This window comes from Chenopodium album, chromosome 23 (genome assembly GCF_948465745.1).
Source record: "Chenopodium album chromosome 23, dcCheAlbu1.1, whole genome shotgun sequence".
In the NCBI taxonomy this organism is placed as follows: Eukaryota; Viridiplantae; Streptophyta; class Magnoliopsida; order Caryophyllales; family Amaranthaceae; genus Chenopodium; species Chenopodium album.
The window spans coordinates 7322216-7335770 of NC_137856.1; the positions used below are offsets into that span (position 1 = coordinate 7322216).

General features: G+C 38.5%; 1 protein-coding gene across 1 annotated transcript in view; it reads left to right on the top strand.

Moving 5' to 3' along the window:
• LOC145606756 (protein ROOT HAIR DEFECTIVE 3-like) overlaps window positions 1–13555 on the top strand; it is a 50052-nt gene that overhangs the window by 21829 nt on the left and 14668 nt on the right. The window contains exons 10-14 of the mRNA XM_081662580.1: window positions 2406–2462; window positions 2567–2725; window positions 2834–2902; window positions 3008–3099; window positions 5956–6034. Coding sequence (XP_081518706.1) covers window positions 2406–2462; window positions 2567–2725; window positions 2834–2902; window positions 3008–3099; window positions 5956–6034 — 456 coding nt within the window. The remainder of the gene's footprint in view (window positions 1–2405; window positions 2463–2566; window positions 2726–2833; window positions 2903–3007; window positions 3100–5955; window positions 6035–13555) is intronic.

Genomic DNA, 13555 nt, shown 5'->3' on the forward strand with positions numbered 1-13555 from the left:
CGTGAGATAGAGGAGGAGAGAGAGAATCGTGGGAGGGAAGGGGAGGAGAGAGAGCGTGAGCATTGAGGGGCTAAGGAAAGTAAAGAGAATAGATGGGCCTTTAATCTTTTAGGGTTTTTTTAACAAATGGCAAGCGGTTCACAGTTCAAACCGCTTGCCATTTACAATTTGGCAAGCGGTTCACCCAAAACCGCTTGCTATTTACAATTTGGCAAGCGGTTCACCCCAAACCGCTTGCCATTTATACTTTGGGAAGCGGAATTTTAAAACCGCTTGCCATTTGGGGCTTCCCATTTACTATTTTCTACTAGTGTTTAGCTATATTTAACCTTTCAATATTTTATCTTCATGTGACTGTATTTTAAGTACATTTAAATTTTTGTCAAAAAAAAAAAACAAAAGTACATTTAAAAGATAGGAAAAATTAGAAATAATAATCCCAACTTTGATGAATTTTGTTAGAATAATCCCAACTTTGAATTATTCTAGATTAATCCAAACTTTGGGGGTGCCTCTTTTTCTTCAATCCTAAAAACCGGTGACCAGTTGAATAGGTTAATTTTTTAAATTCATTTTAAAAGTGACACGTGTCACATGTTAATTGGTTAAAAAAGATTAAAAATAAAATAATAAAATAAAAAACAAACAAGATAATAAAAAAAAAACAAGTGATCCCAGCAAAACTCTTGACGAAGTTGATGCCAATAATCTGCCACCCCTCAACGCGGCAGCCACCTCAACTCCACCCATTTCCCCTACCCTCGCATGAACACCGCCGCCCACTTTTACCCCTCCCACTGCCGTCCAGTTGTGCTGGTTTTCCCCTAAAAATCCTCGCGCCACTATCACCAATTTCATTGACCCCAGCAGTGGCGGATCCAGGATTTTCGAACTTCTAAGTCACCATCAATACTTGATCACTTGTTTCAATCCAAAAATTATATAAAAAAAAAATTATATTTCACCAAAATAATGTCAATCCAAAAATAGGATCTAAAAATACATACTATAAAACTATTACATTAAACTAACTTTATAATTTTTCACTTAAAAACAAGAATTATATAAAAAAAAAGTTAGATAACTTAAGAGACCGGTTATTTTATATAACAGGTCTCTTTAATGAAATATGAAAGCACCGCCAAAAATTATTCTGACAAAAAGAGACCTGTTATATAGATAACAGGTCTCTAATGACGTGATGGCAATAGCAGCAACAAAGAGACCTCCTATCTGATATTTTAATAGGAGGTTTCTTTGATATTTTAAAAAACTGACAGTGGGCTAATCTCAAATAGAAGCAGCAAAGAGACCGCCTATCTGTAATAGGCGGTCTCTTAAGTTTTTTTTTTTTTTTTTTTTTTTTTTTGGTGCTGGTGAGTCACGTGACTCACTGTGCACCTTAATAGATCCGCCCCTGGACCCCAGGTAGCCACGAAATCCGGCCACCTATACGTCGGTCGGTCGTGAACCTCCCTTAAAACCCCTTTCCTACTCTCGAAAACACCTAAATCCCCCTTGAAACCTCCGTTTTCGTGGCTGGTGGCTGTAATTTTGAAGATTCGTGGCTATGATTGTGGGTTTAGTGCTGCAATTTTGGGGTTTAGTGGCTGCGATAGATTGTGGGTTTAGTGGCTGCAATTGAACCATACCCATCTCACCTAAGAGTCTAAGACCAACCCTAGAAGATTGTTTAGCCACTAGAGATGAACTCTTGAAATTTGAACGATTTCCTATAGAATTTGCCAAATATCGCAATGAGAGATAAAACCCATAACCTTATTCTTCAAATGTGATTAATGGGTCAGAGAAATTAGAGGCTTCAGCTCAGAAATTGAGCGTTTTGGATGGTTTAGTGAGCATTGTTCTTTCCCAGAATACTACTGATTATGGGGTTTCAATTTGATGGTTGCGTGGGCGAATAGGAGGGGTTTCGGGGAGGGGGGAACACGGCGACGCAAGGGGTGAGGAGACGCGCCATTCCGGCGAGGGAAGGGCGGCGTACTGGTAGTGGTGGTGGAGGTTAGGGTGGGACGATGGGGGAGGGGAGGTTGGCTGGGTTTTTTTTTTTTTTTTGTTATTTTTTTTAATATTTGGACCAATTAGGACTTGACATGTGTCAAATGACCTGATATAGTAGGTCATTGACTTTTGTTGACCGGTTAGGGATTGTAGAAAAAGAATAACCCTTAAAGTTCGGATTATTCTAGAATAATCCAAAGTTGGGATTATTATAGCAAAATTGATGAAAGTTGGGATTATTATTTCTAATTTTTCCTAAAAGATAATTATACAACTCTTCTTTGATACTTATACAACTCTTCTTTTTTAATTTTTTTTTTATCAAGTGTTATAAATTGACTTTTTGTATCATTGTTCACACATTAACTTTGACTTGCTTGTAGATTAAAGTCGTTGCTCTTTCTCACTATGAACATGAAACAAAGAAATTCAAAGAAAAGGTGTGGCATTATTTATTGGTTGAGTACAGTATTTTGATTTTCTTAATTAAAATTATTAATTAAAGCTGTCTAATTGAGTTCATGTAAATAATGGGCATATCAAGGTTGATAGTTTGAGGCAACAAATCAAACACTCAATAGCTCCCGGAGGATTTGTCGAAGACCGTGATAAAGTTGTACCAGCTTCATCTCTTCCTCTCAGTATGCAACATATTTGGAAAACTATTAAGGAGAACAAGGACCTTAATCTTCCTGCAGTCAAAGTAATCATGAATGCTAAACAAATTAAACTAGTAATGTGAACGAGATTTGATTCTTTTTGTTGAACTTATTAATGTAATTGTTATTGTACAAATAATTTAAAATTTCAGGTCATGGTGTCTAATATTCGGTGTCAAGAAATTGCTGATGAAAAATATAGGAAGTTTACCCAAAATCAGGTATAAAAACCCAAACACAAATACTCAACGTCCCCACTTTCGATTTTCTTGTTGGTGTACTACTCTGCTTAAATTTCGTTGGCCTTTCTGTTACCATTTTTTCAGGATTGGCTTGAACTCAAAGTAGCCTCACAATCTGGCCTTGCCTCTAAATTTGGAGAAAAGCTCAATTCAATCATCGTTCATTGTTTATGCGAGTTAGTGTCTATATTTCCCTCAAAAATTATACTTCCTTGCTCTGAATATTATTTTGGTTTTGTACACCTTTTTTTTTTTTTGTTTTTTTTATTATTTTTTTTTTTTTAATTTTTTGGATTTTTTGTGAAAACTACCTTTTATATACAACTTTTTGTGAAAAATTACCTTTTAAAAAAATTGTTGTAAATGACTACCTCTTTTTTTAAAAAATGTTGTAAATGACTACCTCTTTTTAAAAAAATGTTGTAAGGGACTACCACTTGCCGGAATCTGATCGTTGACTCACTTTTCTGGCGTTGACCAGACCATGCGACAGCCTTTTCTCGTTTTCGACCACCCTCACCACCTCCTCCTCCTCCCTTTTCAAGTTTTTGAGCACCCCTACCCCTCCCCGTCACCTCCCCCTCCCTTGTCTAGTTTCCGACCACCCCTACACACTTCCGACTGCCGCCAGACTATCGCGCTTGTTGCCCCTCCGCCTCCCTTTTCCAATTTCCGACCACCCCCCACCCCCTACAGCGCTCCTTTTTCCTAGCCCTCCTTACCCCTTCTTGCAGCCCTAGCCTCAAACAAATTATCCATTTCCGGCCACTCCCCTCCCTACCCCCACTTCCATTAAATCCAGCAGCCTTTTCCTTTCATTCCAACCCCCTTCAATTTACTGCTCATCATTCCCCCGAACACCTCAAATTCCTTTCCCTTTCCCTCGATTCTTGATTTCCGACCAACCCCTCAAACAAATTATCAATTTTCGGTCAAATTTCATCCTACCCACGCATCAAAAACCCTCGAAATCCCGCCCACCCTCCTTCAACCAGATCGCCCTTCCCTTCCTTTCCTCAATTGAGGAAGTTATTGATGTTGTTGTTAGAGGGCCGCGGAATTGCGGAGCAATTGAGGGCTTGTGTTAGATTCGACAGGGTGGAGGCGGTTTCAAGTGGGGTGGGGTCGGTTTTGGGATGCGGAGGGCGGTTGAATGGAGTTTTGAGGTGGGTTGAGGTATTGTGATGGTGGGGCGGTGGTGAAGATGGCGGTACTGCTGGTGGTGCATGCATAGAAACAAAAAAAAATTAAAGGTCATGTGACCGGCACATGGGTGGTCAACGCCGGAAAAGGGAGTCAACGGCCATATTCCGGCAAGTGGTAGTCCTTTACAACATTTTTTTTAAAACAGGTAGTCATTTACAACAATTTTTTTAAAAGGTAATTTTTCACAAAAAGTTGTACATAAAAGGTAGTTTTTCACAAAAAATCTTTTTTTTTTTTTTAAGTTACTTAATTAGCATAAACCAACATTAAAAATTCTAATACAATCTTCTAAAAAGAGGTTCATATAATAACAAGGGGGACCGGGAAGCGTCCTAGTTACTTTCATAATCTTCAAGATGCATATTATTATAGTTTTATTTCCATTTTCATACTTGCAAAAATTATAAAAAATAGATATTAATAAAAATATACAATAAAATGAATCCAACAAGATCTCACAAGACTATCTTATTTCTTGTTGATTAAGAGTATTTTATGATAAAAGATTATAAAGTTTGACCCTTAGGAAAGAGGGAGTTCACTCTTTATATGAAGTACCTTTGACTTTATTTAATTTTGTGGTTTATATTTAAAATAAGCAATGTAATCATGTACGTAAATCTAGTAGGTTTAATTGTATTTTATTCATTCTAAGCTAACAAGACAAAAGAATTGAAACAAGGGAGATGAGACATACATGCATACAAATTCTTTACATATAACTATATAAACATAATTAGTGAGAGCATCTTCAATAGTTGAAGTTAGGGGCAAACTACTTGTAATTTTCAAAAGTCTATATGTACTAACTTGTCTACCGGAGCTAAAATGTGGGATTAATTAGACTGACAAAAAAACTACTTGAGAAAAAATTGCGAAAATTGCTAATGATATATCACTCTTTTGGCTCGTTCTTTTTTTTTTTTTTTTTGTTTTTTTTTTTGGAAAGTATTATATTAGCTCATTCGAATAACTAGCATGTAGCTAATTATTGGAACACAAATTAGTTATAATGAAAATTAGTTTGAAATCTTATGTAGCATGATGACAATTTAGGGGGTGTTTGGTTTGAGTATTTTAAAGAGCTGGAAACGGAATCAGCTTTCCGTTACCCTTACAATGCGTTTGGTTCACGAGTAAAGAAACAAAACCCGTTACCTTGTGGTAACCGTTTCCACCCGTTTGTTTCCTGGGTAAATCTTGGGGAAACAATTAACGTTACTTGGCTTTAACACAAAAAACCAAACTCTTCTCTTTCCTCTCTCCTCTCCCCTCTCCTTCGACATTTTTCAATCAGAATTCCCAAATTTTTTCAACAATTTTCCTGATAATTCTTTGAAGAAAACAGCAATTCTCCAAATTTCGCTCACTTTTTTTTCAATTATCTATTTCAAATCACCAAGAATCCACAATCTCAGGTTTATTATCTCTCAATTTTTTGTCGAAAAAAACCCTAGATTTTGATTATGTGTTGAATTTGTATATTTTTCATTCTGATTGTTTGTATTATGATTTTATATCTCGAAATACAGATTGTTATTTAATTTCCATAATTTCGATTTTTTGCTGAAATTGATAGTAAGTATTGCTATAATTGCTGATTATTTTGTATTTTCCCTTTAAATTTTCCCCAATCACCAAGAAGAAAGGGATTGGTTATCATTGTTTACATTTCCTTAGTAATACCAAACAAGTAGTAAGGGTAACACTATATATTACCCTTTCCCCTCCTAATTTGTTTCCATTCCCTTACATTTACTAATTTGATACCCCCTTAGATTGGAGATTCTATAAATTATATCAGTATATGAATTTTCCTTTTTCAGGTATAACTCAGAGGTTGCATATTATGATGAGGAGGTCCGAACCAAGATAAAGAAAAAATTAGAACAGGATCTGCTAAAAGTATAGTAAAACCATCTATCTTTGTTACAATTGTTAGTTCGAGAATCTTTCTTATTGTTTTTTTTTTTAGTGGCGTCGTTCGTAGTAACATAAAATGAGAACTTAGATGAGCACACTGCACACAACCACATGGTATATGGCTTATTAAATTACTCACATATCTATAAGGCACACGTATACATTTTTAGTAAACTTAAGAAAAAAAATTCAAAAAGTTTTAGTGTAATTATAAGGCATTGCATGTATCTCGAATGTACAAGATACACAAATCACACATCATAAATCTATAACGTGACGGGAGAGAAGAAATTAGAATAAAGTAATTTTTTAGAAAATATAAATAAATAAATAAGGGCATGTTCTCATACGTTGAAATTCAGTTCAGTTCAGTTCAGTTCAGCTCTTAATTTTCTTCTCTTATAAAATATTCAGTACAGTTCAGTTTAGTTCAGTTCTATTCAGTTCAGTTCAGTTCCATTCAGTTCAACTGAGTTCAGTCAATAAGAACAGGCCCTAAGAGATGAAAATCTTTTTGAAGTACTACATTTGGAAATGGTACAATTACATCTACACACATTAAGTGCGAGGGTTGGTCTAATTAAGGTGGTAAGACCGTTACGAGGTGGTTTAGGGATATTTTGTGTTAGTGGGGGTAATTTCGAGTTATGGTATCATAGTTCAGTGGTATTTTGAGGTGAGTCAACGTCAGAAATTAATCTGGTCAACAGTGGAAATCGAACCATAGGTATTATTTTTATAACATTTTATCTTTAATAGGTAAAATTTACAACAATTTTTTTATTAGGTAGTTTTTCATAAAATTTGGGTTTTATTAGATTGGTTCTCACAATATTTATTTATTTATTTATTTGTTTATTGTCAATTGTTTTTTTAAGTGAAATTATAAGGCATTGCATATATCATTAAGTCTTAAAAGTACAAGGTACACAATTTACACTTAGCGGATCGGAATTTCTCTATAATGAAATAACCGTTATATTTAGTACTTAATTTTATACAGTATTTGATGATATCTTTCTCTTTTTATAGTTTTATGTAAAACTCCATTCAAGATAATTTTAAAAACCAAGGAAGGCTCCCTCGAAAGAAAGGGTTTTGCTCTCTGCTAGTCTAGGGTGTTTCTGCCGAGTTCGATGGTTGTGATACAATTCTTGATCTCTCCGATCAGGAGTATGGCGGATGGATTGGTTTCTAGTTATGCTAACCTTAATATTGAGGATTAGGAAAACAATGTCGTTGACCTAGGAGTGAGTGATGCTCCACCAGTGGAAGATAAATTTAATCTTTTATTGATTGGTATAGTTATGATTGACAGACATTACAACGTTGATGCTTTCAATGCCACCATGATGAAAGTATAGGCGTTATCGAATAAGATTGTTATAAGGGTTCTTGGCCCTAATTTGTGAATTTCAATTATTCCATTGGCGAGACAAGGAGAAAATTTTATCGGGAAGGTTGTGGTGCTTTGATAATATATTGCTTGTTTTTAAGGAGGTGGAAGGGGACAAACAACCGGCACGTGTTGCTTTATGCCACTCGCCTTTCTGGGTACGTATTAAATACCTCCCTTTCAATTGGAGACCAGACGCAAATGTGTCAGAAATTGCTTCGAACCTAGGTGATTTAATGGAGATTGAAGAAGACTTATTAGGATTGGATCAATTTAGAAGGGTAAAAGTAACGATTAATGTGAATAAACCTCTACGTAGATGTCAGAAAATTCGTGACAAGGGTGGGGGAGAGGTTATTGTCGAATTTGCATATGAGAGGTTGTCGTTTTTCTGTTTTGTGTCTAGTAGAATTGGACACGCGAAGAGAGATTGTGTGATGGTTTCTGAGGAAAGCAAGAAGAAAAAACTGGGGTAGGAAAGATGGTTGAGGGCTTCTCCGAGAAAGGGTAGAATGAAGGAGTTGGAGGAGCTTGAGGCGGCGGCTTTGACAAAACAACTCTTTGTTACTAAAGAGGTTAAGAGGTTTAAGGACCTTCATTTAGATGCTAAAACTTTAAACGAGAGTGCTCCTAAGCTTTTGGGTGAGGGTGTGATAGGGACTCACTCTTTGACTCTTGACATAAATGTTGTGCAGCGAGATGAAGGAGTGAGGGTATTGTGTGTGCGAAGTGAGGTCTCAAACAGGTAGGAGAGCCGATTTTTTCTCTTAATTTTACTCTCGTGTCTGTGAGGCTGGGAAGGATAAGGGTGGTAAGCGTGTGACAAAGAATTTGAGGGGGGATGAAGGGGCTGTTGTTGTTATGAGGGTGGGGAAAGGGATCAGTTCGGAAAATGGGAGTGACTCTCTAGAGGCTTATTTCTTGATGCTAGTAATAATGGGGAGGGTAAGAGGTTGCTATTATCCTCCCAGGTTGGTGTTGGTGGGATTAGTAAGGGTGGAAATTGTTTCAGGGTTTTTTGTGAACTCCTCGGATACTGGTCACGTTCTTCTGGCAATGAGACTTTAACGCCTGCAAAACAATGAATATTCCATTGATCGGAATATTCGCCTCTAACGATCAAGTTAGTGATCGGAAATCGGAAAAGCTAGAGAGAGAAAGTAGAGAGAAGTTGGAGCTTTTTAATGCTCTGTATTTATGTTATGTCACCATCCACCCCTCCCATCATAAATGATTGGGGTATATATAGGGGTGGAAACATGTGCCCCCTAGGGTTTATGCCCTAAAACCTCGTGACATGATTGGCTGCGCAATCAGAGATCGCCACGTGTCGTGGGGGGTGCCGTTTTACGGCTTTCAAGGATTTCTCGGGATTTGGGCCTGAGGTCATCATGGCCTTTTTCTCTTTCTGATTGTTGCATTAGGGTATTTGGAAGTGGCTAACAGGGGTCACCCTGTCAGGTGGACACATGTCACATTCTCATAGGGCCACGTGTCACCTTCTTACTGGGCCACGTGTCACTATGGGATTGGACCACGTACTTGGGGTATTTTTACCCTAAACATAAATGGTGATGAACGTAAGTGGAAGAGAATACCGAGAGTGGAAGGGGGTGGTGAAGGCATCTCTATGGATGTATGTTGACAGTGAGTTAAATATGGGGAATAGGGGTAGAGAGGATGGTGATTTGAATGCGGAAAGGAGTAAGAATGTTTCTTTGAAAAATTCTTTTTCTGGATGTAGGAGGTGGAGGCTGTTGTTAAGCTGCCCTGCCAAGCTCAATGAGTATTTTAAGTGCTAACTATAGAGGGTTGGGTAATACCTCTATAGTTAATAATCTCCGGAACTTAGTACGGAGAGAGGCCCCGCCTCTACTTTTTCTTACGGGGACGAAACTGAGTAGTGGTGAAATGATGAAAGTGCGGTCGAAGCTTGATGGCTATGATGGTTTGGCTATTGATCGTAGGGGTCGTTCTGGTGGTGCTGCTTTGCTTTGGTTAAGTGGTATTGAAGTGGAGTTGAATTCGATGTATCTCCATCATATTGATGTTTTGATTAAGAAAGGTCTTGGTCCGAGGGTGTGGCGTCTCACTGGTTATTATGAGTGACCGGAGGTTCATAATCGCCATTTATTGTGGAAATTATTAAATGATCTCTATGCCAGGAGTATTAGCGAATGGGTTTATATTGGTGATTTTAATGAGATTTTAGCAGACTCGGAAAAGAAAGGAGGTCGTGATAGGGCCTTGTGGAAAATACAACATTTTAGAAAGGCAGTGGATTTATGTAGCTTGCTAACTATCCCTTTTACAGGATATGAATTCACCTTCGATAATGGCCAAGTAGGGCATGATAATGTGCAATGCACGTTGGATAGAGCACTCATTTTACAAGAATGGTCGGAAATTTTTCCTAACGCAAAGGTTGTTCATTTAGAGAGGGAGTGGTCGGACCACGCGCCTATCAAACTTGTGTTTGGGCCGGGGATGATAGTATATCAAATGCGAAGGGGAAGAGGGTATTTTAATTTGTTTTGAGCTCATATGGACTGAAAGAGAGATATGTAAAGGTGTTGTGGAGCAAGGGTGGCTGTTTGGTGGAGCTTTGGTTGGAGCTAAGTTAGGGTTGTGCGATAGAGAGTATAGTCACATTTTTAGAAGATTAAGAAGAAGAGATAGTGGCAAGGTGTGTTAAATCGGGGCAGCAGATCTGAAGCTTGTGTGAATGAGAGGCGGAAGGTAGTGAAAGATATCTTGGGGCTGCTGAATTTTTAGGAGATGTACCGGTGGAAGCATTCCAGGGCTCTTTGGCTGGTAGAGGGGAATCATAATTTGACTATTTTCACTGGAAAGCATCTCAATGCAGGGTTAAGAACTCAATTTCAACTTTGGTGGATGATGATGGGTTAAATTGGATGACTTAGAAGCTGTCAGCAATGTGGCAGGGACTTATTTTAAAAATCTTTTTATCTCGTCCAATTTGGTTCACTTTGATCGATGAAGTGCTTGTTTGAGTTGAGAGGAGAGTATCGGATGAGATGAATGGGATTCTTGGTGCCGATTTTTCGGCGGATGAGGTTTATACTGTTCTGAAACAATTGGATCCATTAAAGTCTCCGGGTCATGACGGTATGTGTCCTTTATTGTTTGTCCTGTTGTAACTATTTTGGTGATTGGAGTTATAAATGGCGATGTTATCCTTTATTCTATTAATAAAACCTTCATTGTGTTAATCCGAGAAATAGAAGCCAGCTTAAATGACTATTTTAGATCGATTAGTCTTTGTAATGTTGCGTATAAGTTGATTACTAAGGGTTCGTTTGGCATCGTTGTGGTTTTCTGTTTTTTGGTTTTTTGTTTTTTAAAAGTATATTATATATGTCACATAATGAATTAAAAAATATATAGACTTATTAAAATCATGATAATTTTGAAAACTGACAACAAAAAAGTGGAAACACGTTTTTCTTGTTTCCTGTTTTTGGTTTTAAAAAAAACAGAAAACTGAAAACCAATAATGATGCCAAACAAGGCCTAAGGTGCTTGCTAGTCGGTTGAAAACTTTTTTGACGGATATTACTTCGATCAATCAGAGTGCCTTCACCCCGAGTAGATTGATTACTGATAATATTTTGGTGGCTTTTGAGGTTTTTCCACCATATGAAAAAGTCTATGAGCGATAGTGGTCGTCTTGCTTTGAAGTTAGATATGGCAAAAACTTATGATCAGGTTGAGTGGGGATTTTTGAAAGCGGTAATGATTTGACTGTTTGCGGATTCCTTGGTTGATTAGGTGATGCATTGTGTCTTTTCTGTTAATTTCTCGGTTCTTATAAATGGGGTACCTTCGAAGGAGTTTGTTCTAGAGCGGGGCATACGACAAGGAGATACTCTATCCCTATATTTATTTATTTTGTGTGTGGAGGAATTATCGGGCTTGTTACGAAGAGTAACAAAACAAGGTAGCCTACATGGTATCAAGGTGGTGTCAACAGACCCTTCTATATATTTCACATTTGTTGTTTGTCGACGATAGTATCATCTTCTCTAGGGCTTGTGCTGATGAGGTAAAGATAATATAGAATGTGTTGGAAGTCTATGAAGCAGCGTCGGTCAAATGGTGAATCTTGGGAAGATTACGGTTTCATTTAGTAGGGGTGTGCCGAATGATAGGAATGGTGTTTTAGCGGATGCTCTTGTGGTTAATGTCGTTGATATTCATGATAAGTACCTTGGGTTACCTACAGTATTTGGGAGATCAAAGAGAGTCCTTACTAAGGGGATTCAGGAGAAATTATGTAAGAGGCTACAAAGGCGGAAGGGGTGAATGTTATCTAAAGCGGGTTGGGAGGTGTTGATTAAGGTGGTGATCCAATCTATCCCGACCTACGCGATGAATGTGCTTAAATTACCCTCCTCTTTTTGTGATGAATTGTGTTCTTTGGTGGCTAATTTTTAGTGGGGCCAAAAAAAGGGTAAGCATAAGATCCCTCGGATAGCTTGGAAGAACCTATGTGAACCGAAGGCAGCGGGCGATTTGGGCTTTCGAGTTTATAAACTATTCAACGCTGCACTCTTAGGAAATCAAGCGTGGTGCCTTATTCAGTTTCTGGACAGTTCAGTGGCGAAGGTGTTAAAGGCTAGATACTTCTCTAATGACGATTTCATGAGCTCAGACCTTGATGCTAAATGCTAGATACTTCCCTAATGGTGATTTCATGAGCTCAGAGCTTAGTGTTACACCAAGCTATACTTGGCGTGGGATATGGGGGACCAAATGGGTTATCAATCGAGGGGCTAGAGAGTAAGGGATGGGATAGATTTCGGTTTGGAAGAGTCCTTGGATTCTCGAGTCCTTGGATTCTCGGGACTAATTCACAGAAGATTATATCACCCTAAGGGGATGCTTCAGAGGATATGCGAGTATGTGATTTGCTGCACCTTACGGTGGCTCAATGGAATGTTCCCTTCATTGATAAGTTATTTCTCCCTTTCGAAAAGGAAATAAATTTGAGTATTTCGGTTAGTTTCCGTTTCCCTCGATAAAATATTTGCTGGGATCTTGAAAGAGACGGGGAGTATTCGGTAGATGCAGAAGTGGTTGCTTCATCTTCTAGCCCAACCTCAGTTTGGAAAAAGGTATACCATGCTAATACTCTTCCTAGAGTTAAATTTTTTTTTCTGGAGGGCTTGTGTTGGGGCGCTACCTACGACTAAGGGCTTGCATAAGTGGGTGGGACCAGCATTGATCCTTTATGTTCATTATGTGGGGTGGAGGAGGAAACCGAAATACATTGCTTGAAGGAATGCATTATTGCAAAATTAATTTAGGACAAGAGTGGGTTCGATTGGGGTAGGGCTGGCGCTGCTTAGAGCTTTGGGGAGGTAGCACTGGCGTGTTTGGAGAGGCTGCCTAGCAAGGACCATGGGTGGTGACTATTGGTTAGGTGGTGTGGCCAGCGAGGAATAAGTGCATGGTTGTTTGAGAAAGAGTCCTGCAATGCCAAAAAAATCGATGAAGTATGTCACAAAACTCATGAAGGAATTGCAGGGAGAGGAGGCTGTTTCAGTTCAAGGTAGAAGGGCTTCTAGGAAAAAATGAAAACCACCAAGGGGAGGGAGGGTTAAGCTAAACGTTGATGCTGGCTCATTGGAGGGGGTAGGTTCGTCTGTTGGTGCGGTTGTGAGGGATGAGAAGGGGGATGCAAAGTTGGTAGTGGCGTCGGGAATGCTGCATAGATGGCAGCCTAATATTGCCGAGGCAAAAGCCATTTTGTTGGGGATGCAGGTTGATGCAGATATCGGCTTTAGAAGGGTGGAGGTGGAGGTGGAGAGTGATTGCTTCAATCTTATGAGCACAATTCTTGCACGAGAGAGAGGAAGCGGTGCCTTGCATATTGTTCTTCATGATATTCTTCATCTAGCCAATTCTTTTGAGTTTATTTCGTGGTCTTTCATTCGTAGGGAATGTAATGACCACTACTAAAAATAGCCAAATTATGTGGGAAAAAAAATCCGTCGAAAACACCGTGCTTCTAAAAAATAAAATCGCTTACCCCCATCACCAACCACCACCCCACCCCACCTAACACGTACCACCACCCACTA